The sequence below is a fragment of the Podarcis cretensis genome (genome assembly GCF_951804945.1).
Source record: "Podarcis cretensis genome assembly, chromosome: 5".
In the NCBI taxonomy this organism is placed as follows: Eukaryota; Metazoa; Chordata; class Lepidosauria; order Squamata; family Lacertidae; genus Podarcis; species Podarcis cretensis.
Genome location: NC_137174.1, coordinates 77,458,802 through 77,483,809, shown reverse-complemented (window position 1 = coordinate 77,483,809; position 25,008 = coordinate 77,458,802). Strand labels below are relative to the sequence as shown.

At 44.4% G+C, this 25,008-nt stretch overlaps 1 protein-coding gene across 2 annotated transcripts; it reads right to left on the bottom strand.

The window, feature by feature from the left end:
* Nucleotides 1-69: 69 nt before the first annotated feature.
* Nucleotides 70-23,018, bottom strand: HPS3 (HPS3 biogenesis of lysosomal organelles complex 2 subunit 1). 2 transcript variants are annotated; one of them, XM_079977692.1, is made up of 17 exons: nt 22,724-23,014; nt 21,411-21,905; nt 20,636-20,810; nt 18,775-18,863; nt 17,060-17,252; nt 16,143-16,224; nt 14,720-14,874; nt 13,202-13,310; nt 12,884-13,065; nt 10,600-10,780; nt 8,895-9,125; nt 6,124-6,309; nt 4,879-5,067; nt 3,925-4,032; nt 2,652-2,858; nt 645-735; nt 70-378 (listed from the first exon to the last, which is right to left on the bottom strand). In XM_079977692.1, the coding sequence occupies exons 1-17, from the start codon at nt 22,944-22,946 to the stop codon at nt 251-253; spliced, it is 3,024 nt and encodes a 1,007-aa protein (XP_079833818.1). In that variant the 5' UTR covers nt 22,947-23,014; the 3' UTR covers nt 70-250. The 2 variants fall into 2 exon arrangements, with proteins under 2 accessions (XP_079833818.1, XP_079833819.1); XM_079977693.1 differs by lacking the exons at nt 70-378; nt 645-735; nt 2,652-2,858 and adding an exon at nt 2,866-3,278 and having other exon boundaries at nt 22,724-23,018.
* Between the last annotated feature and the right edge of the window lie 1,990 nt (nt 23,019-25,008).

Genomic DNA, 25,008 nt, shown 5'->3' with positions numbered 1-25,008 from the left:
GGTTAGGATAGGATTTCAGGCAACAGCTGAAATAGGCAAAGTCTTAAAAATTACATAGACAAACTTACATTAATGTGCCAATATTTATATTTTAATGTGTCAACCAATCTTCTCACGCACATAGGGAAATGCTGAATACCCCCCATATCTACAGTATTGAATTTATAGTTGCAGAGTGAGCTTTTGTCCATTTGAGTACTTTCTCTTGCAAAACGTTTCTCAGAGATCACGCAGCCCTTCTTTCTTGTGCTTAGGTCACTAGTTTCCTTCTGCTGCACTGAAGCAGATGTGGCAGGAAGAATGCTGCGTTCCCATCCTCTGGTAAGACATTAAGGAAGTCCCTCAATTCCAGTTCCATGGCAATGACAGATAACGTTTCTGGACAGGGAAGATACACCATGTTTAAACAAGATTCTCTTTAGCCATCAATTCTTACTTTGCCTAATTACGTTTAGCCTTGAAAGTGTTGCAATTTGTGCAGAAATGAGCTCACTTAGCATCTGCTCTGAATCCAGTTCTTTAATATAGTCATTAAAAGCACCCCCCCCCATGGCAGCCATCTATACATCTAAAAGCTTAAAAAAAACCCCCACACTGCAAAGACTCTGCACATCCACAAACTGACAAGAAGCACATTTCTTTACCTGTTAGGGATGACAGGAGTACAGAATAGTTGTCTCCAGGATCTCTGATTCGTTTACAGAGCTCAGGAAGGAGTTTGTTCCACCACAGAGCCTAAGCCAGCCGCAAGACCCAAGGAGAGAGGGAGAAAATATCAAGAGTGCTATGATGTTCCTAATGGAATCCAACCTCTTTGTTTCTTCTTCACACACACACACACACACACACTTTCTGTCTTAAAGGAGCACCTTTAAATACAATATATATTTATAATTGTCTCTCTTATATCTGTGAAGTATAGCTTGTCAGGGTTCTTCTTAAACTTAGCAACAAACAAGAGCGATGGCTCCCTCTTGTGATACTAAGTATTCAGGGCAAAGTACAAGCCGAGATGAAAGAAGTGACAAAATGCCTAACAGTGGCAAGGAAAGCTGCATTCTGTGACCTGCAGAAATCATGCAAAATTATATATACTTTATACAATGCGTTCCCTTCCACTGTTACAGGGGAAAGAAAGCAGGACATTGAAAATGCTGCCCCACTCCTAGGTGTCAGAGTGAAGCAAGAATTGCCTATAACTTTCAAATTATATTTGAAGCTTTTCTTTGCAGACTAAAAGCTTTTTCTCATTCTCTCTCTCTCTCTCTCTCTCTCTCTCTCTCACACACACACACACACACAATTTAGCACCCCAACACAATCTTGACTTCCACAATATTACATCGGTGTAACTTACATAACAGCTGTATTTGCAAGTAACACCAAACCACGGTTTAGCACAATGCAAACAAGTCCAAGTGTTGGACTTGCTCTCCAGGAGGACTTCTACCAAGTTTGGTCTTGCATTTTAGGAATCTCAGTTTAGCACATTGTACACATTAGGATCATGAATTGCAGCAACGGTTATACAACTGAGCTTCACAACCCATGGCTTATTATGAGACTGGCCAGAGTTTTACAACTAAGCTCCATTGCTTGAATGCAAATGCTAATTCAAGATTTAATAAAAGAGAAACTAGGCTTTGTAAAAGTCCTCATGCAAGCCATGTATATGTGATAAGATAAGATAAACTTTATTCGCATTAGCCAACGGCCATAGCGACATAAAACAAGCAATATATACAAATAAAATATATACAAATAAAAAAGACAGCAATGGGTAAAAAGGGCAATCAAATGACCAAGATTATCGTTCAGATAGTGGCCCTTAATCTCATTGCACCCTCAATAAACCTAGCAACCTTTGCTGTTGTCTGATCATTTTGATCTGATAAAAGAAAGAACAATGTGGCCTCAGATGGGCGGCCTGGGATGGTAAGTAAGAGTGGGGTAATGATCTCATTCCTCAGATCTTTATTAAGGGGACAGGACAGGAGAACATGAGCCACTGTTTCCAGATTACCATCTCCACAGGGGACCATGTATACATGTATGTATGTATGTATGTATGTATGTATATGTGTGTGTGTTCAATACACAAGCCCAAAGCTTTGCTTAGACTTGCTGAATGTTGGCAACGCAGCGTTTAACCATGCTTTATAATTGTGCACTAATGGAGTCACTATATGGTGGATGGAGCAATGCCCATCAATAACAATGTACACGACATCAGCATGTACATGGACATTTCAGGACAGAAGAAGCTTTGTAACATCAAGTGTGATGGTGAAAAGGCAGCTGAGGAAACTGGAGCAGGAAAGCAACAAACAGCCTCCAAGGTGTGTCTTCTCCAAAGAACACCAGTTTTCTATATCCAGCAAAATAAAGCAAGCCTTGTGAGCATTTCACACAAGCACTGAAGTACATTTCAACTGTGAGCATTTTTTTAAAAAAATGCCTGAGCAAAGTATTGAATAATTGTGCTATGTTAATCCTGTTTAACAAATGCATGGAAAGTGGATTAAGTTAAGGAAAGGTTAGCAGTACAAATACTTGTATGATTTTCTAGCAGTGCTTTTTTTTGTTCATGGGTTTAAAGGAGAGGAAAAAAACAGAGCTAAGACTGAATGAAGGTAATAAATAAAGCTCACCCGACATTCATGCTTCAATTCATGTTGGGCGTAGGGTATGACGGCTTGAGGGCATCTTTCCAGAAGTTTGTCAATGGATCTCTCATACTGCCCTAACCGAGTATCGCAAAGAATGTGGATGCTCAGGCCAGGAATAGTCTCTTCTGGAAGGGCCTCCAACAGTGGCAGAATGGAAGGTATATTGAAGTATGGACTACATAAGAGAGACTGAAGGGTGGGGGAAGAAACATTACCTCTAGAATTTAAGACACAATGGAAAAACCAAGCCATACCAATGTGGGCATGGACTGGAAGACACCAACCATTTTTTAAATAAAACAAAAACCTCTCACCCCCAATGTTTTCATCATTAAGAACAGCTTGGCAGACCGGGTGAGCCAGGGAAAATGGAAGCAAATGCAATTTTTAATTGCCTTGTTTAGATTAAGACCCATGTCTGCTATCCTCACTTGTATGCCCATCACTTCTTTTGGGGTCATTCTTGCTTTGAACGATGCCTTTGTTGCGTATTGGGATATTTCCGGCCTGACCTGAGACGTGCATTCAAGGCATGCAGTCTAACTGTAGGCAGTGGGTCTTCTATTCAGCCCCAGTGTCTTCAAGGCTGAAGAAATGGTTCAGAAAAGCCTAGGACGGGAGTGGGGAACCTGTGACTTTCCGGATATGGTTTGACTGTAAGTCCCATCATTCCTGACCAATTGCCATGCTGGCTGGAGCTGATGGGAGCTGGAATCTGGCCGCATATTGAGCACCACAGCTTCTCCATCTTTTAAGCTAGCTAAAGCCTTGTGTACTGCATCTCTTTAAAATAAACTCACCTTAAAGGAGATCAAACACATGTGTTTTTTAATCTACAGAGGCTAGGGCCCAGGGTTGCTGGGGGGTGCCTTCCAGATGTTTTGAACTACAACTCATACAGCTCCTGATCTTTGGTCATGCTGGCTGAGGGTGATGAGAATGGCAGCCCACAACATCTAGAGAGCATCATGCAGAGGTGAAACTAGGCTTTATGTCACCCAGGTCAAAGACCCAGTTTGGTACACACACCATGTGCATTTGTGCAAGCAAGCAAGCAAGCAAGCAAGCAAGCGCGCGCGCACACACACACACACACACACACACACTCTCTAAGAGTCTCAATGGCACCCCTCTGGAGGCTTTACCTGGGGCAATAAAACCCATCTAGCCCCCGCATAGCTACAGCTCTGCACCAAGTTATTTACTCTGAGGCTATAGGAAAGAATAGATGCAGGAGAGGGAAAACATTTTATACCTGTAATTTTGAAAGGTCGTCAGAAGCATTCTGGTCAGAAGGAGGAATTAATGACATCATGAACGTAACCCAAGGAAAAATAAGTCCATAATGACCACAGGAATTTATCTGAACAAGTGCAAAAATAAATAAGAAAAAGCCATTAGCATTCTAAGCATTTTTATGTCTAATTTCCAAGTCCTCATTTAAGATTCCCTCATTTAAGGGAGTCAAAACAAAAGCACACTCCCAGTTTATTTGTAGACTACATTTCTGTTGTAAGTCATTTGTTTTGAAATATATAGTACTGCTGAAAGAATTATTTCCCCCCAATATTATAAAAGTCTCCATTTCATCTAGAACCAAACTGATGCAGTTCCATTCAAACGTGTTTGTACACATACATACTGTCAGGCTTCAGGGAATTGGCTTCCTCCCCCATGGCTGTAAATGAGCAGATCAAACAAAAGGGAATTCTTACCAGTTAGTTTCTTTAATAAACACAGCGAAGAACTAAAGAAAGCTTCTTCCCAGAATGGCAGTGCTCCCAATTAAGGGTCGCTCCCTCTTCCGTCCCTATTAATCTACATCACTCCTACATCTTGTAATCTGAGCTTGTAGCCTCTGTGCTTTCTTTTCTGACAATTTCTGAGCTCTCCGTGACTTTGGGGAAGGGTGTGTGTGTAGGTACTATCCAGAGACTGTGAATCTGTTAACTCTCACTCTCTTCCAGTGTTTCTTCTGCTAGTTGTTCCCCATCCAATATTTCCCAGCTTCTGCCTTCTGAACTATGCCCCTCTGCAAACCACTGTTCCAAATCTATGCCGTCCTCCTGCTCCTGAGAAGATTCAGGATCCGGATCAGGAGGTGGGAGTGGCTCCCGCCATTCTTCCTCAGTGCAGCCCTCCTCAGCATGGTCCCTGAGACACACACACACACACACACACACGAGAGTAGGGTACAAACTCTGTTTACCAGATCTTCAGTGGTTTTCAGCGGCTTAGTATTGGGCAACTGCTTCCTGGAGAGCCTCCAAATATACTGCTCAGCAAGTTTAAAATGCAGCTCTTGTACTACTTCTTTCTGACTGCATGCAACAAGAAGGGCTTCCCAGAAGTCCACTAAGAGCTGGGGGACAGCATCTTCCTCCTCAGCACTCAGCATCTGTTCTTCCAAAATATTAAGGGAAAGAGCCACTCACACACAAACACAAAATGTAGCCGATTTGTTGTAGAGCCAACTGAGGATTCCCAGGTAAGATCCTCCCCCTATTGTGTGGGCAGGGTGGTCCCTCCCCCTACCTTGGCCTGGTCACCTTGGCAACGCCTCCCCAGGCAGGACTGGGCAACTGGCTGAGGTAGGCGGAGACCTCCAGGTATCCCACCTGGGGAAGGTGAAGCCAAGCCTGTACTAATGGTGCTGCATAGGGTCCAGGGGGCTGCGCACGACTATGCAAAGGGCACCCCCATTTAATGTGGGGAGCAGTCATTTAAGCAAATATCCTTTAAGCAAGGAGGGATAATCAGAAACGTTAAGCAGAGGAGACATCTACAGATGCATCAGTATACAATGTGTGGGTGTAATGCAAAAAAATGATGTACCCAAGAGAATCACCCCCATCGTTCAGCCCGGACACTGAGGTCCAGCTCCGAGGGCCTTCTGGTGGTTCCCTCCCTGCGAGAAGTGAGGTTACAGGGAACCAGGCTGAGGGCCTTCTCAGTAGTGGCGCCCACCCTGTGGAATACCCCCCCAGCCCCCCCCCCAGATGTCAAGGCAATAAGCAACTATCTTACTTTTAAAAGACATCTGAAGGCGGCCTTGTTTAGGGAAGTTTTTTTAATGTTTGTGCTGTATTGTGTTTTTAATATTTGGTTGGAAGCCGCCCAGAGTGGCTGGGGAAACCCAGCCAGATGGGTGCGGTATAAATAATAAATTTATTATTATTATTATTATTATTATTATTATTATTATTATTATTATTGACAACAACAACAGCTGCTTTGGTTATGCCCCTTAGCCAACAAAGAGGAAGGGAGCCATTGAATTTACTTATACTCTCCTCTTGCTGTTTATGGAGCTGTATGAGAAGTCTGACTCCAACTTTCTTCCCACAGATGGGAATTGCACTTTTAGTTTGTCCTCCCTTTGTTTAATGATGGGACACAGGCTGCTCCGGAAGTTCCAAATAAATGAACTATTAATAAAAGCTAAATGTCAAACCTTGATGTATGTGTCTGCTTCTTCCAGCTCAATTTTGCTATTCTCGTGTAAAGCCAACACTGAAGCCACAAGGAATCCGGGCCTCGTCTCCCTAAGATAAACCGCAAGCTCAGTCGGGACAACTTGCCCTTTAATTTGCTGTCTCAGGAGTCTCGGCTCCACAATAAAACCACACACCAACATCATCTGCAGACCAAAAAATAGAAAAAGGTGAGAGAAGATTTAGATGTTGGCATTCCTCCCCACTCTACTCTGAAAGAGGGCTGATTCAGTTTCACTTTTTGAGCTCTGGTACAAACACAGCCCAAGGCAAAGGTGAACATTTAAATCCTACTCATCTCTACAGACCAGGGCAGAGATAATGTTCTTGATGGCTTACTCATAGGAGGAATCAACAGGACTGCATGTTCCCTTGTCCTCCCCGCCCTCCTCCTACAGAGCACAAGTTGTCTAACTGTGGTTAACTGTTGCATTGGCAGCAACGTTAAGAACACGTACAGCCAATTAGGCTCTCACTCGAGCCAGGAAATAAAAGCTGGTTTCTCCCACTTACAGCTTGGTGCAAACATAACGGTTAACTAATAATCCCCCGTGGGAAACAGTTCCCATTCCAGAGGAGGAAGGTGAGGAAGATCCCAGGGCCAGTTCCTTGTGGTTTAGCAGGAAGCCTATTACCTGTTACTTTCAGGTAACTCTGGAAATAGGTGCACTATTCCTCCTAAGCCAGGGGTCAGCAAACTTTTTCAGCAGGGGGCCGGTCCACTATCCCTCAGACCTTGTGTGCGGACTATATTTTTTTGGGGGAAATGAACAAATTTCTTTGCCCCACAAATAACCCAGAGATGCATTTTAAATAAAAGCACACATTCTACTCATGTAAAAACACCAGGCAGGCCCCACAAATAACCCAGAGATGCATTTTAAATAAAAGGACACATTCTACTCATGTAAAAATACGCTGATTCCCGGACCGTCTGCGGGCCGGATTTAGAAGGCGATTGGGCTGGATCTGGCCCCCCCAGCTTTAGTTTACCTACCCGTGTCTTAAAACATCAGGAGCGATCATGAGACAGGAAGAGAACTTTGAGTTCCACACACTAGAATCACGCCACAATAATGCACAGGAGAATTATATGCAAAGGGAAGGTGAAAACAGATCAGGATATGAGAGGTGCCATGACAATGTTATAGGAAATGGGATTACAAACATGTATCGATTCTGAATTGTCTTCCTACACACTGACTTAATATGCATGGAAACTGAGGGATTAAGGCAGTGTTTCTCAAACTTGGGTTCCCCCACTGTTGTTGGACTACAACTCCCATCATCCCTAGCTAGCAGGAACCAAAGTTTGAGGAACACTGGATTAAGGAGAAGGGGAAATGCATGCATATACCTGTGCAAGAGAAAGATGCTGTTGATTCACAATGACTATCTTCTACCAAATTGTCCATAAACACTAGGCCTATTTTCCCTGCCTCCACTAGTCTACTTTCATTGCCACATTCCCTTCACTCTGTTCACATGTCCCAAAAGGACACATAGATGTGGAAAGGACCATAGAGCCATTGGCTCCAAATCCCTACCTAAAAAGGCAGGATCATTCAAGCAAATGGAGAGCAGAAGTTAATGTTAACCACTTCCACCTTCCCAATTGCCACAAGCAAGAACACAGGAAGGTGCCTTATACTGCAGTCAGATCACTGGCCTATCCAGCCCAGAAATGTTTGCTCTGAAAGGAAGCAGATCCCAGGAATGTTTGCTCTGAAAGGAAGCAGAAATGTTTGCTCTGAAAGGAAGCAGATCCCAGGAACGGCTTTTCGCTCTATCACCTACTAGCTCCACTTTAAAAACAAAACAAAATGAAGATGCTGGGAATTGAAGCTGGAACCCCCTGCATATAAAACCAGCTCTACTGCTGACTTTCTGTTCTCCCCCAAAGCAGGGAACAAGTCCACATGTCCACATGGAAAAAAGCTTCGGATAACTACAACCAATGGTAGTTGCTCCTTGTCTGTAGCTAATGGGTTGCTGAGATATTGCAAACGTCACTGGCAACAGGTGGTGTTGCTGTTGCTTTTTAAAATATATATTATTGGATTTTGCCAATAAAAGAGAAAATCTGAATTAAATTGGGTGGATGGGTAGAGATATAGGACTGCCATTTTGATGCCAGTGACATTGACTGGATGCTGCAAAAAACCCTGAATGCATGAGAAGCAAGGCATTCACAACCCCGTGCCACCTGGAAGCATGTCGTATATCTCAGGCACGACCAACATGTAGTTCGTGATCTACTGGTAGATCACTGGACGTCTGTGGTAGATCACTGGCTCCCCCCAAAGAAGCGCAACTACTTTTTTTTAAAAAAAAATTTTTAGAAAATTTTTCTTTTACAAATTTAAATAACACATTCGTATCCACTATAATACAAAATCCTTTTGGACTTCCCCCCGCTCCCTCCACAATCCTCATAATTTTAAATTTAATTCACATTTCCTTTATAGTTGTATTGCCAGTTAAGAAGCGCAACTACTTTGGCTCCTATAAAAAAAGCTCAACAACAACTTTGACCTGAACCTAGAACACTGCCAGTTTTTAACTCTGTGAGCAGATCGCAGTCTATTGGGAGCTGGCCACCCCTGGTATATCTGAAGGGGAAACAGAACTTTCTCAACAACCTTGGTTCTCTGCTCACTCCCACTGCACATAACGGTATGGAAGACAACAACCTTGACACAAATGTTGATGCATAGCCAGCAGGGTGTACCTCCGCGTAGCTGTCCAGCTCACTTTTACATCCATCGGGGTCTCCCATTTTCAGAGCCATAGAAGCCTTGGTTAGCGTCACCACAACGGACGGCACAACCTCTTCTACTTTCTGCAGATATTCGATTGCTATCTCAGGAGACACTTTTCTCATGCAAGGGCTGCAGAGGACCTGGGGTATTTGGTTCGACTCGGCAGGGTGGAATATATGGAGTACTTTGGCTGCCAGTTCCTGGTAAAAGAAAGAGACGGGTTTTTTAAAAGCAAACCAACAGCTGTGCTTTGTTTTTAATACAAGGCCTCTTTCTAGCCATGAACGTTCTGTATAATTCGCCCAGAAATCATCAGGGGTGCTAGGGGAACAAATACTAATTTATCTGTTTCAAGTGTTTGTTTTTTTAAAATGCAGAGCAGCTGAAGCCATTATTTCGTTCTTGAGAAGGCTGCAGGTAGTCTCAGGGTCACACACAAGCATCTTGGTTTGGGACATCCATTTCAAATCCACTTCCACTGTGTACAACCTGTGGCCCTCCACAAGTTGCTGTGTGCCCTTCAGCATGGTCAATGGTCAGGGATGATGCAAGTTGCAGTCCAACAATATCTGGTGGACCACAGGTTTCTTATCCCTGATGTATATCCTAGGGAGTTATAGGTGTGTAGTATTCATCCATCCACAGATCCCAATTAGGATAGCAACGTGCTAAAGTTTCACATAGTTATACGGCTTTTTCTAAGTGCTTCTAGAACTTTGCATAATTTCCTCAATAATGGTTAAAGCAGGACAGTACAGTCGTAGTTCGGAAGTCGAATGCCTTGCAAGTCGAACGTTTTGGCTCCTGGACGCTGCAAACCCGGAAGTGAATGTTCCGGTTTGCGAACATTCTTTGAATGTCTGACGCGGGTTCCACAGCTTCCGATTGGCTGAGGAGCTTCCTGCAGCCAATTGGAAGCAGCACCTTGGTTTCTGAATGTTTTGGAAGCCGAATGGACTTCTGGAACAGATTCCGTTTGACTTCTGAGTTACGACTGTATTATCATTCCATTTTATACAGAGGACCACTGTGGATGGGAGGCTAGCCTAAGGGCTCTCAGTGCAAGGGAGAGAGATTTTGAGCAAAGGGCCTCCAACCTGCATTATACCACTTAACTTGGTACAAAAAACAAGTCACCTCTTTTTTTTCAGAAAAGGAACTTCTTATTTAGAAGATGCCCCACCAGTAACACCTTTTCCCAAATCGATCTAAATATCAACACAGTTTTTACATCTCATAAAAGAAAAGCGAGCAACAGTGAAGTATAAATTGTAGCTTTCTGAGATTCACAGTAGATCCTTTTTACAAAGGCTGGCTCAGATTATACTTTTGGATACTTTTCACTCTCATAAAAGGAAAGTTATTCACATGATAGTCATTTGACAAGCCAGCCAGAGGCTTATTGACTAAGCCACGAGGAAGTTACATTAATGGAAATGTTTGCTGTCCTCCTGCTCAATGGTTATGAGTCGCTTTAAAGAAAAGTGGCATACAGATATTACATCAAAATTCTGGAGGTTGGTAATGGCAGAAGTTGCCTTGGCAAACATGTCTGAGCTTCCAATTCAGGCCTGCCACCAAACATGGAAGTAGATCTGTCACAAATGAACACAGAATAAGACATCTTCTACAGAGAAAGAGAAACAACAACAACAAAAGGAACCATAGTCTTACTTCACTCAGCTCCTCGTCTATGTCTTCACAAAGGGAATGATACAAGTAAAAAATAATCCCCTTTTCATACTTATGCGTTTTAACTTCAAACGTTGGGTCTACTCTCTTCAGAACATCCGTCACAGACAGACCAGACATCTTGTAGTAAGGCAGAGCAAGGTGGAAGTCTTTGGTGTTAAACCTGGAAGTACAGAAACTACTAAACACGACAAACCTACATGAAGAATCATATATCTTAACAGAAATGCTTCAGCATAGGGATGGAAAACCTGGCTCCCTTTGGGACTCTGCCTCACATGACAGGAGTTGTCATCCAGTAACATCCAGAGAGCTGAAGAGTCCCTCTCTTTGCATTAACAAGATACTTTCAATAAAAAGCTTTTCATATTAGGCCAAGTCTCACTGTTATGCCAGGATTAAGGCTGTGTCTGCAACTTGTAAGGTTTATACTCCCGATACTGACAGGCTGATATTAGCTCATCTTTTTCAATGAGTAGCAACCAAACCAAGATGACTTCTAAGCACAGCCTAATGGATGGGGAGCAAATAACCTGGATGGGGGAATACCTTATGGAATGTTCAAGAAAGAGTCACAATGAAGGACCACTATCAAAGTGAGATCCAAAGTGCAAGCCAACCTGTTCCCACAATGGAGTATTGCTTCCGCATGTAGGACAAGGTCCCTATGAGACAGGTGTAAGGGGCATTTGGGCCTCCAGCTGTTGCTGAATTAAAGCAAGGAGCGGTTCCAAAAATAAGTAACAGATAAGAGTTACAGGAACCTGTTGATGTATTGTGTGAATAAACAAATAGAAACAAAACGTTCTTCTTCTTCTGTGATCACTCGTAGCTGAGTAAGATTGTCTTCCATCAACACGGTTTTAACAGTGAGTCCGTAAGTGACTGTGGAGGCCAATTCTGGATCCACACGTCCTTCCACAGTGGGGACATTGGTTTCCGGGTGGGAGTTGATCACGGTGTGAATTTGCCAAGCGTGCCTTCCTCTTAGCATGTTTCTCCCTTGTGTTCTGAGTTCGAGTGTCTTCAAAGCCCATGACACCTTTGGTAAAGGCTGTTCTCCAACTGGAGCGCTCACTGGCCAGTGTTTCCCAGTTGTCAGTGTTTAGACTACATTTTTTAAGATTTGCCTTGAGACAGTCTTTAAACCTCTTTTGTTGACCGCCAGCATTACCTTTCCATTTTTAAGTTTGTAATAGAGGAAGGAAGGAAGAAACAAAACATACCAAGGTAACTACATTCGTACCTTGGTTGTCAAACACCTTGGTACTTGTATGTTTTGGCTTCCGAATGATTGAAACCTGGAAGTGAGTGTTCTGGTTTTCGAACTTTTTTTGGAAGCTGAACATCCGATGCGGCTTTTGCAATTGTTTCCGGCACGCCTGCGCAATTGGAAACCAATTGGAAGCTGCACCTTGGTTTCCAAATGTTTCAGAAGTCAAGCGGACTTCCAGAATGCATTCTGTTCGAAAACCAAGGCACAAGTTTATTTAATAACTGAGAAGTTTCACAATGTTGAAGACACTGGAATTATCCAAACAGTACACTACAGACCACAAAGCAGCTCTCCAATAAATATGGAACAAGATTTGCAGGATTAAACCTTGTTTCATGCTTCTTCAAGCAATGAAGAGCATGGATGAATAGCAGCTAAGGAATCTTCATTCCCTCAATTCTTGCAGCTAAGGAATCTTCATTTCCTCAATTCTTTGGTGGATCCCCCCCCCCTTTTCAGAATAGTGTCAACGCAGTAGACCCTGAAAAGATGCTAATAACCCCATTCATCTGCAAGCTGCCAACAAAATTGCAATACTGCGGGGTCCAATAGTGCTACGTTTTCATTTACAGGGAGTGAGTATGTAAAAGCTGCTTGTCAAAACAAAACTGCACTACAACTCCAATCAGTCCCAGCAAGCATGGCCAGTGATGATTCGAGTTGTAGTTCAGCAATATCTGGAAGGCCAAAGGTTCGCCACATCTGCTTTTACAGAAGTGCAGGCAGCTGACAATGGAAGTGCTTCGATCTATAGCCTATGTAAATGACGACTGGGCCAAAAAGCAGAGACTGCATGTCCATCGGCATGCTGTACGAAGCAACAATGCTAGGAGTTGATGGAAGCAGGAAAAAGAGAGCAAGTTGCTGCTTTTCCATGCATACATCTTTGTATTATATAGGAAGGTTTAACGAAGATTATACAAGACGTTTAAACAACAGAAATCATCCAAGCCTAAGTATTTTTGGATACAACTTCTAAGAAATCCAAACCTGCTGTAACAGTCTCCTAGGAGAGCACAGCTTTCCTTTAACGCTGCTAGGAGGTCTTCCTTCTCTGCCGATTCCTTCAGATCAGGGTCCATTAGTGCTGCTCTGACTAATAAGTGAGCCTCACTTAGAAGGTGGATACAACTCTCCGTTCTTACATTTTCATAGGTCTTGCTGTACTCTACCTAGGGCAGAAACAGGGCACACCATAAGGGGGAGGGGAACGCTTGCAGACCTTATGTGAAGTTAGCAAATGCATTGTTACAATATGCTACCTTTTTCTATATATATATATAAAAACCCCAAAGCAGCGCAAGGTACCATTTCTCTGTAAAGCAGGAGAGTTGAAGTTGTGTTCACAATGTATAAATTCCAGCCAGGTTCAGATTCTGGAGAAACCTTGGGTTTGATGCTATCTGACTTCCGGGAGCTGAAAGAAGTAGGACGTAGGCTCAAGTTACAAGAAAGGCAATTCCTACTAAACATCAGTAAGAGGCTATGGAGTCTCCTTCAATTGTGGTTTTGAAGCAGAGGTTGGACGGCCACCTGCCATGGATGCTTTAGTTGAGATTCCTCCATTGCAGAGGGCTGCACTAGATCAGTGTTTCCCAACCTTGTGCCTCCAGCTGTTTTTGAACTACAACTCCCATCATCCCTGACTAGCAAGACCAACTATCCCTGACTGGCATAGAAACCAAAAATACAGTAAAATATCACACGTTAAAAACTTCCCTGAACAGGGCTGCCTTAAGATGTCTTCTGAATATCAGGTAGTTGTTTATCGCTTTGACATCTGCTGGAAGGGCGTTCCACAGGGTGGGCGCCACTACCGAGAAGGCCCTCTGCCTGGTTCCCTGTAGCTTTGCTTCTCGCAATGAGGGAACCACCAGAAGGCCCTCGGCGCTGGACCTCAGCGTCCGGGCAGAATGATGAGGGTGGAGACACTCCTTCAGGTATACTGGACCGAGGCCGTTTAGGGCTTTAAAGGTCAGCACCAACACTTTGAATTGTGCTCGGAAATGTACTGGGAGCCAATGTAGGTCTTTCAAGACCGGTGTTATATGGTCTTGGCGGCCGCCCCCAGTCACCAGTCTAGCTGCCGCATTCTGGATTAGTTGTAGTTTCCGAGTCACCTTCAAAGGTAGCCCCACGTAGAGTGCATTGCAGTAGTCTAAGGGGGAGAAAACCAGAGCATGCACCACTCTGGCGAGACAGTCCGCAGGCAGATAGGGTCTCAGCCTACGTACCAGATGGAGCTGGTAAACAGCTGCCCTGGACACAGATTTGACCTGTGCCTCAATGGACAGCTGTGAGTCCAAAATGACTCCCAGGCTGTGCACCTGGTCCTTCAGGGGCACAGTTACCCCATTCACAACCAGGGAATCCTCCACACCTGCCCGCCTCCTGTCCCCCAAAAACAGTACTTTATGCTATCAAGAGCCTTCTTGAGACATTAAAACTAAAGTAAACTTTTTTTATGTTTTTGGAAGGGTGGTGCTGACAAGTGGGATATCCCTGACTTCCTTGGAGTTGGAAGGTGGTGAAGTCTGAAGGGGGAGCCTTTTGCATCTATGAAGCAACTCCATGCATTTTAGGATCCTGAGAAATCTTGGCTCTAAGATGCATGGAGGGCTTCTACAGATACAAAAGGTGACAAGAACAGTGAAAAGGGTGTCCCTGAAATCCACTTCCATACATGTTTATTTCATCCCAATTGTAACGCTTACAACGTTTACAATAGGGTAAAGTTGGGCGCATGTACCCCCATCACGTCTACTGATGCCACCAGACATGTCCCAATGCCAGCCTGTGTTTGAACATATGAACTACCGTACTCACAGGAGTCTCCTTGAAGGCTTTTTTCTCTCTGTAATGTCTTCGGTCTCTGCTTTTGTCAAAACTATAACGTGGTTCTTGAAGTGAGAAATAGCTTTCAGCCCTATAAACAGCTGCATCCTCAAGGCACAGACATCCAGGGACACAGGGGGGCAAGCCTGTGAAGAAATGGTTCTTTAGTTATCTTGAGCAAGCTTATTAAAGGTTCAAGTTTCTTACAGGGTCCAGAGTGGCATGCTGATCATTTCCAAGCTGACATTTTAAAAAAAGGACATAAACCCTCTGTAAGGGAGATTCAGGGGTCTAAATAGGAAAATATTGTATGCCGTGTGAAGTTCTCAATCTACATGTGCACCTGCATTTTATGATCTTGAGTGTTCAGGCAGTGGCTCTGCTTTTTACATAGTTACAGTGTTATATAAGTCCCCCCCCCTTTTCCTGACAGAGTTTGTATGGTTTTGTCATGGCCTCTGGCTAGTACAATAAAGCTTATTTTGATTTGATTTGACATAAGCCCTTTCATGGTTCAGTCACTGCGGTATGTAGACTAAAGGTCTACAGGTTTAACAGAGGTATGTAAGTTGCATATCTTTTTCACATGCTGAAACGTGGAATTGGCAACAGCTCAGGATTTCTCCATTCTCTTCAGTGGAAGAGAAAGGTTTCCATCTCCTCCTCTAGTCCCAACAGATTGCTGAAGAAAACTAGGTAAAGCTTCTCTGTACGCTTACTGAAATCCGCCCAGCATAAATTTGAGACAGGTTTTTAACACCTGCTTTTCATTTGGTGACTGTTAAAGGGACCCCTAACCATTAGGTCGGGTCGTGGCCGACTCTGCGGTTGTAGCGCTCATCTCGCTTTATTGGCCAAGGGAGCCGGCGTACTGCTTCCGGGTCATGTGGCCAGCATGACTAAGCCGCTTCTGGTGAACCAGAGCAGCGCATGGAAACACCGTTTACCTTCCCGCCGGAGCGGTACCTATTTATCTACTTGCACTTTGATGTGCTTTCGAACTGCTAGGTTGGCAGGAGCTGGGACCGAGCAACGGGAGCTCACCCCATCGTGGGGATTCGAACCGCTGACCTTCTGATTGGCAAGTCCTAGGCTCTGTAGTTCAACCCACAGCGCCACCCACGTCCCACTGTTACAATGCCTTCACATGTTTATCTGGCAGTGGGTGATGGGAGTTGAGCCCAACAACACCTGAAAAGGTGCGCAGGGTCCTCCAACCTAGGCTTAAGGCCTACAGGACAGTAATCCCCAACGCCTGCAAAATCCCCTTGCCAAACTATCTGACCAGATGGAAGCAACAAGGACTAAACAAAAGGAAACTCAGGATTGTTGCAAGTCATTTGCCACTGCTTTGCAAAGATGCAGGTGTGAACTGTGGGCATAAGGAGCCAATCTGAGGGTTGAATCCACTCACTTTTAGCGTTGTATCAATGTATGGATCTTCATCACGAGCTGCTGCTGCGCTGCATCTCACAGTAAAGCACTGCAGGTTGTTGCTAGGGAAGAAAAAGAAAGCCATTGGATAGATGGTTTTGCATCGCTCCGTGCTTATAAAGTACCCATGACCATGCTGCAATATCTAGATGCTTACTGAACTTAAACCCACTGATTTCAACAGGTCTGTGATGGACACAACACCCATTATGCATTACAGATCTGATCCTAAACCTCTGCTGCTTTTAGGGATATGTTCGAGAGAAGGCAAAGGAGTAAACAAATCTGGAGTGGAGTTCCTATCCAAGCGCCTCATGTGCCTTCTTCTAGGACTACTGCAGCCAAGCCAGTGCCAAATATATTGCTCTGAAGTGTGGTGTAGTAGTTAAGAGCAGTAGATTCGTAATCTGGTGAACCAGGTTCGCATCTCCGCTCCTCCACAGGCAGCTGCTGGGTGACCTTGGGCCAGTCACACTTCTTTGAAGTCTCTCAGCCCCACTCACCTCACAGAGTGTTTGTTGTGGGGGGAGGAAGGGAAAGGAGATTGTTAGCCGCTTTGAGACTCCTTCGGGTAGTGATAAAGCGGGATATCAAAACCAAAACTCTTCTTCTTCTCTTTGGATCACATCAGCAAGGCTAAGAGACAGGCCTTGTGTCTGGGCACCCCAGGATATTCACACATACTGCCCAGGCTTCCGCCCCAACTTTGGTGCTGATAACGCAGTGGTTTGGCTTCACCCTCAGATGCACACTGCATTGTTTCTCGAGACAAATGCCAACAATGTGTTGTGCTATTATTGTATTTCAACTGATTATTATTCTTTAAAAAAACCTGCTTCGAGCACAATTTTTGTGTGTGGAAAATGCAGTATTTAAATTGAACTATGGCTATAATACCTTGTGATAACATGTAGGAATTGCGGGGTGAGTACGGCCTGTTGGGATCTCTCTGAGTACTGGTAGGTGGAAATCAGCTCCACTAAGTTGCCCACCGTGTAGAGGTATCCAATGTGAGGCAGAGAAAAAAAGCAGAACAGACTCAGCAGTTCTCGCTTAGCTGGTTCAGCTCTGCCAGTTGTTGCAGAATTCCCTAGATGAAAGGAAGAAAGCAATTACTCCCCAGGCTCCTTTTCTTTAGGGAGGCATCAGCTCTCAGACATCCTGCAGAATGTTTTAGAAATATATTTAACCGTGATTGAAGAGAGCAGCCCACGTTACATTCACTGGGGTTTCTGTTTTCAAGTTAGGAATTCTGAGATAAAGCTCTTTCACTCTGTAGCCTATAAGCACTAGAGCAGGCATCCCCAAACTCAGGGATGTTTTGGGACTACAATTCCCATCATCCCTGACTACTGGGGCCTGATAGCTAGGGGTGATGGGAGTTGTAGTCCCAAAACATCTGGAGGGCCGAGTTTGGGGATGCCTGCACTAGAGTATTATTCTGCAAGAGTGAAAGCAAACCAAAACATAATAATGGGAACGTTTATTAACTCTTGATTTGATCAAGTAACTCTCCAGCTTACTGACAAATTGTCAAAGGATAAGCCATTTTGGTAATGAGACAGAGCTCTGTTGGAATGCTGGCATTTGTAGGAAATCATCACCTATACTTACTCCTTAGCATGCAATGTTTTTTATCCTTTTACTGTTGTAAACAGCTTTGATAGGTTTGCTGATTCAGCGGTATATAAATGCTTCTATAAATAAATTTATAAACTTAATATTTGACTAAATGTTAGCCAACATTTAATGCACACTCTTCTTACAATGTAATTGCTTCCCTGCCTGACACCCATTCCAGCATCAATTGATCCAACATGACCACCTCCTCCAGCCCCTGCTTTATATATCAGAAATACAGAATATGCTGACATGTCTGATCATACAGTAGCGCCACAAAAAAGCAAAGGAAAAAGAGGCAGTGATAGATCTAAAGTCTACTCAGAGTATGATTAACGTTGTGAAGCACCGACAGATTATAAAAAGTGTTGAAAGCCAAGAGAAAACTTTAAGATAATACCAGTATTTTATAAAGGAAATTCAATCTTGAATTCCATACAGAAGAAAGCTCTCTTTTACTTATGACATTTAGGCATTGAAAGCTAAATTCAAAATAATGTACTTTTAAAGGTTTATGCCATTTAAAATTCTATATAAACATCTAATCAGAGTCAGCTACTACTCTTGTGATTAAATTACTCCTAACGTTATTTAAAGACAATGTGATTTTTAGGAATAGGATTTTTATGTCATAGAAGTTCTGTAAAACACTCTAGAAAGCTATGCTTTGAATGAATGTATTTAATTGAAATCCCCTTTATTTATTCCTTTAATTTCATTTATAAGTCACCTCCCATGAAAGAGCTCAAAGCAATTCTATAATAAAAATTGACAACATATATAAAAACAAATTTCACACCCAGATTCATAATCTCTAGCTTTCCCACATCTTGCATCATTAATATGGGTTGGGTTTTTTGGGGGGAAGGGGGGCTGCTTCCCAATGAACCATAATCCCCAGTTTTCATTTGCTCTCAATGCTTTACTTAGCCCTTTCCCCCAGAAAGATTGTGGTGGATGCCCACGAAGAAATGCAGATGTCATAAACCTACCTGTTACATACACAGGCAGCAGCTGGAGAGAGTGCAGCTTGGCATCGTCACCAGAGAAGGCAAAGGAGGATATGTCTAGAGCAAAACGTCTAAAAAGAAACATGACGGGTGAAACAATTCCAAGCCAACATATAGGCATGAGCTGCTCACGAAACTTCTGGAAGAATGTTGTAAGGATATTCTGAAGCACTGCTGTGAGGCAGAAACTTGCATCTCAATGCACGGGCAAGTACATAGAAACCCATGGGACCAAGGCAATAGGTTGCAATGACGACAATATGAATATCCAACAGCTAAAATGGTCACCAACAGAGATACAACTGGCTTTTGTCCCATGACTGAACCCACTAAGTGTGCATGATATGCACAACAACTAGGGAGCCAAAGGTGTTGGGCTACACAATCTCTATTGCCACATGCAGCTCCATCATGTAGAGCCCAGTTCATGTAAGGTTGTTTTGCTTGCCATGGTCCTGTCCCACTTTCTAAGCTTGAAGACAAGGGGAGGAGTTGTCCCCGAGCTTGTGAAGATGACAGCTATAGCTACATGGTTGGACCAAAACATTGAATATACAGCAATACCTCTACTTACAAACGCAATCCATTCGCACCCAGAAAAGTCCATAAGTAGAGCGCCACTACTGTGCGTGTGAGATAGATCGCTTCTGCGCATGTGCAAAGTGTGCAGATCTCTTCTGCGCATGCTTGAAGCACGCAGATCACTTCTGTGCGTGTGTGGAGAAACCCAGAAATATACACTTCCGGGTTTGCCGCGTTCACAAACCAAATATCCGCAACATGAAGCGAATGCAACCAGAGGTATGACTGTATGGTTAAAGGCATCTTGGTTTAAATATGCCTCATGCAAAGCAAAAAAAAAATAGGAACCGGCTGTGTTTCAGTGAGAAAAGAGTTGTTCATTTCTCACCATATTAAGTCAAAATGTAATTGTTCAAACTGGCTCACTGGTCTCTGTTCTAACCTAGAGTGGAATAATGATCAATGATTTATTAGTTAAAAAGGTAAAGGTAAAGGTACCCCTGCCCGTACGGGCCAGTCTTGACAGACTCTGGGGTTGTGCGCCCATCTCACTTAAGAGGCCGGGGGCCAGCGCTGTCCGGAGACACTTCCGGGTCACGTGGCCAGCGTGACATTGCTGCTCTGGCGAGCCAGAGCCGCACACGGAAACGCCGTTTACCTTCCCACTGGTAAGCGGTCCCTATTTATCTACTTGCACCCGGAGGTGCTTTCGAACTGCTAGGTTGGCAGGCGCTGGGACCGAGCAGCGGGAGCGCACCCCGCCACAGGGATTCGAACCGCCGACCTTTCGATCGGCAAGTCCTAGGCGCTGAGGCTTTAACCCACAGCGCCACCTGCGTCCCAGATTTATTAGTTACATATGTACTATTGGATATGGATCCGATAGTGGGGCCAATAGTTAAGAAGGCGTTTTCTGCATGTGCTGTGGGGGGGGGGGGAGTGAGGGGCAGGTGGGGCTTGTCAACCTGGGAATGTAGCCCATCTAGGAGAAGGAAAACTCTGATCCTATATCTCCACTACCTTGGAGATATATTCTGGAGAAGAAAATGTTAAAGAGTAAACTCTACAGAAATCCAGAGTGGAACCCTTAAGACAGCTTGCTATGCCTCTTTCTTGCAAGTCCTGCAGCCAAACTGGTGCCAAATATACTGCTCTGCTTTCCTTTGGACCACATCAACGAGGCTGTGCTGCTAACATAGCGGTTTGACTTCAGCCCCAGAGGCCACACTCCATTGTCTCTCAAGACAGACGGATGCTAACAATAACAATATATATATATTTATGGCTTCGTTTAAAATATTTTTTTGATAAAATTGACTACCTGTACAGAACATATTGCAACTGGAAGTTTGACTCTTCACCGACTAAGCCTGTTGACTCCAGAGTAACAGATACTCCACACTGCCTGCTTTCTTCCCCAAAGAGCTCCACAGGCTGTTGACAGATAACAAAGTCATCCGACTCAAACGGAGTTGAATCAGGTTCTTCTTTTACACCTTTAATAAATGGAGCAAAGAATCAGGTTTATAACCCAGGGGGGGAAATGGTTAGGAACTTATGACGTGCTCAGTGTCCTAAGAATAAAAGCAGCCTTACTTAAACAACTGCTACTGTAGCATTTAGATCTGTGCATAAAAAACATATGCCAAGATGGAACTATTTCGGTTAAGTGCAATTTTATTTTTTCTTTTGCATGACCTGATTGGTTTTTTTGTTTTTGTTCTTTTAAACACATATACAAACATTGGGCTGGATCGAGAGAACTAAAGTTTTGTTTGTGCTGACCTGCAAAGACTTGATCAAGAGGATTTGTGATGTGCCACTACAGATAAATTCAATAGTTGCCTCCGTGCTCTCGATCCAATCTTAAATTAATTCAACTTCTTGTGTTTTCTAACTATCTACAGCTTGCAGTGCTTTTGAAAATAAATCTTTTCTCAACTATCATGATGGCTAGTTTTACAGAAGGAAACGTTTTATCAGCTTGTCCAGCCTCTGCTTCCATCTGAAAGACTTTTTTTAAAAAACAGCAACAAACATAAGTCAAGGACTACAAAGCCTTGCTCTGGAGATTTTAAGTGCCATACTATACCAACCTTTGTTGAACAACCTTTCAGACTCTACAGAGTCACAGGCCTGCTGTCCACTCCTGCCTGCTGCTTCTACACCAGCTTCCAGGTGAAGGATTAGGACCTCTAGTTCTGTTGTTATGGCTATATATCCAGCACAAAATGCAACTTCGGCAGGAGTGACGTTATCAATGTGCAAAATTAACAAGCGTTCGAAGTCCAGCACAGTCACATTCTGACTCCTGACCAGATGTTTCAGGGAGAACAAGACCAGTTTATTCTTACAGCCAACAAGCAGGTCTCCAGTTAAAGGACAACAGGAAAAGCACAATGGGGGGTCCGAAAGGGGCAATTCTACAATTGTAATTTGGTTCTTAGACGCTTCAGAATAGGATGCCTCCAGGTTATGGCCTATCATCCGCACACAGACGCGGGAGTTCCCAGTTGACATGCACCTCCAGTTTACATAAGCTCGCAAGAAGAGGCTCTCGTTTTTTTCCTCAACAGTGACCACGTAGTCTCCTGCGGAGGGAAAAATGGAAGCATTTTTGAAACACAGAATCAATATGTACACCATACATAAGCTGAGGAGTTACCAAGTGAAAAATAGCAATACAGTGGTACCTCGGGTTACATACGCTTCAGGTTACATACGCTTCAGGTTACAGACTCTGCTAACCCAGCAATAGTACCTCAGGTTAAGAACTTTGCTTCAGGACATGAACAGAAATCGTGCTCTGGTGGCACGGCAGCAGCGGGAAGCCCCATTAGCTAAAGTGGTGCTTCAGGTTAAGAACAGTTTCAGGTTAAGAACAGACCTCTGGAACGAAGTACTTAACCAGAGGTACCACTGTATGGTGTCACCTTTAAGAGCAACAGACCACTCCATCTGATTTGTTGCCCTGAGTGGCAAATACACAAGAGATTGTAGACCATGCCAAGCGTACTCCATAAGGATTTTGTTCAGTCTTCAAAAGATGCCAAAGGACTGTTGTTTATCTTGCTGGAGATTAACACGGGTACACCTCTGGGAATTTCCAAAGGAAGTTACATTTGCATTATAACATGTGTACACTTCTTGAATTAGTCGGCAATGTCATCGGATGCTCACGCCACACAAGCAACTGCGCAGAATCCTATCTAGTCCACGAAGGTCACTGGGCGATCCTATCTCGCAGGATCGTTGTGAGCACAAATTGGCATGGGCTTAGGGCGGCGGGGGAAACGATCCTGCACGTGCAGCCTCGAGCTCTTCCGGAGAAAGAGGAAGAGGTGCTGACTGCAACGAACGAAACAGATCCCGCCCTCTTCTCGGGCGCTTTGCCCAGCTTGCCACTTACCCACTTCGCTGTACGCCATGCGCAGCACCCGCCCCAGGGTGCAGAAAGAGCCGAGGGGCTCGCAGAGCTCCGGCCGGCCGGCGGCGAACACCTCCACCTTGCAGGCGCCCGGCGCACAAGCCACCAGCAGCGTGTCTCGGCCGCAGCAGAAGAGCGCCGGCTCCTGCTTGGCGGGCACCACTTGCTGCGAGCCGAAAGGGTGCAAGTTGTACAGCTGCACCATGGCGCCCGATCGCCCAGGCCGCCTCTCCGCCTCCGGCCGCTGCTGTTGGCAGAACTGCAGCTTCCGCGGCAGGCACCGCCCCACGTCGGTCAGCTGGAAGGAGGCGTCGGCCGCGCCCCCGATCCTCGCTACGGCTTCCCACAAAGGTAGCATCGTAGCGCCGTGTAGCGGCCCTGGGCGGAGGCCCATTTATACCCGTGGTTAATGTCCGCATACGCAGAAAGGTGCGGGGTTCCAAACCTGGGGAAAGCACTGATTCTGGTGCCAAGCAGTGCAATCTTACACAAGTACTCTCGGAAGGAACCCCCCTTTTCTTCATCGAGACCCGTTGGCAGGTAAAATGTGCACAGGATCAGAGCCCCCTAGGCGCACATACTTGTAAGGAATACTTGCGTCTGGGCTCCGTCGGTTACTTATCTGGGATCGGGCTGCACTTGTGAATAGACGACTCTTAAGTTCTGGTGCCAAGCAGTGCAATCTTACACAAGCACCATCGGAAGAACCGCCCCCCCCCTTCTTCATCGAGACCCGTTGGCAGGTAAAATGTGCACAGGATCAGAGCCCCCTAGGCGCACATACTTGCAAGGAATACTTGCTTTTCAGCTCCGTCGGTTACTTAGCTGGGATCGGGCTGCACTTGTGAATAGACGACTCTTAAGCAGCAGTGTGGTAAAGGCTTTGTACACGCAAGATAGAACTCGAGAGACACGCAGTACCAGCATGGTTTTAGCAAAAGAGGGCTAAAATTTGCCTGCGCGCCACTCTTCTGCTGTGTTTACGGAGAAGTTAAGTTACAACGAACTAATTGCAGTTTACAGTATTATTTAAATTTATATCTCACATTTTAACACCTTTGGTCATGGACGTAGCCAAAATTTATGCTGCGGGGGGGGGGGGCAGAACTGAGCTCTGCGAAGCGATTGATCAGTTAGTTAAGTTTTTTTGTTTATTTACTTGATGGGGGGCAGCTGCCCCCATGCACTCCCCAGGCTACGCCCATGCCTTTGGTGCCTAAAACAGCTAACAACCAAGGAGATCAACTCAATTCTGGCCAGCTGCGTTGCACTGTTGAGGTCAATGGGGCTTAGTCCCAGGTAAATGGGATTAGGAATGCTGCCCAAATGAACCATAAGTGACTCCTTTGCCATTACACGCTTTTATGTTTGTGTGAGACAGACAGACACACACACTTTTTATATATATATAAAGTGTGCATATATACACATGTTGTAAACAAAAATCTGCCCTTTTTCCCTTACGGGGTATTCAAGAGCCCATATAGAGTCCTTACATAGGTTCACTATTGGTAGGAGAAAATAACAGAGGCCAACCAGAGAATATTGAGAAGCAAAGCAGCTAGTAAGCCTGATCTTTATTGATCTGTTGCAACAGGGTGCTCCCCTCACACGCAGGAAAGGAGGAGGAACCGAGAACAATGGCAGGCAAGGCCTTATATGGACTTTTGAAATTGCCACCCTGTCGATCAAGACCATCCTCAGAAACATCATACATACATCACAGAAGGGGTATAACCTAAGACCACCCGCCAGATACATCATACCTACATCACAGAAAAGGCGGTCTAAAACAGAAATTTGACTGTTGTTTTTGTCCTGTCTGGCAGGTTACTTGATTGGATTGCCTGGGGAGCCTGGCCAGTTTTTTGTAATGATAAATACTTAGTTCCTAGGCCATGTCACAGGCTCACACCCTATTCAAACACAGGCATACCCTTAAGACATTGAAGGAAAAGACAATGGGGAGGCTTTTCCATTATCCTTTGACCTTGCAGAGAAAACATTTGGTCAGTTTGGGAATCAAAAATGGTTCCAAGTCGGTCTTCCTGTGCTGATTTATGTACGTGCTTAGTTGGTACACTTATGAACATTTAACATATATCTAAGACCTCGAGATTCCTATCTATCGCACACACTTGTGGATTATCGTCGTATATTGAAAAAAACATGCACACAACTACAACACTCATCAGATTTCCATACCAAATATAACAATAACATATTCAACACAACCGGGCACGCTATGAGAAGCAGTAACTCAAGCG

Bases quoted from the DNA above. Each gene is read 5' to 3' on its own strand.
- HPS3 (XM_079977692.1), bottom strand. From the start codon at position 22,946: ATGGTGCAGCTGTACAACTTGCACCCTTTCGGCTCGCAGCAAGTGGTG. The intron at 16,225-17,059 runs GTATTATAGCCA...TTTCTTCCCTAG, and splicing joins TTCCTACATGTTATCACAAG to CAACAACCTGCAGTGCTTTA. The intron at 13,311-14,719 runs GTGAGTACGGTA...TACTTCTTTCAG, and splicing joins AAGCCTTCAAGGAGACTCCT to CTCCCGGAAGTCAGATAGCA.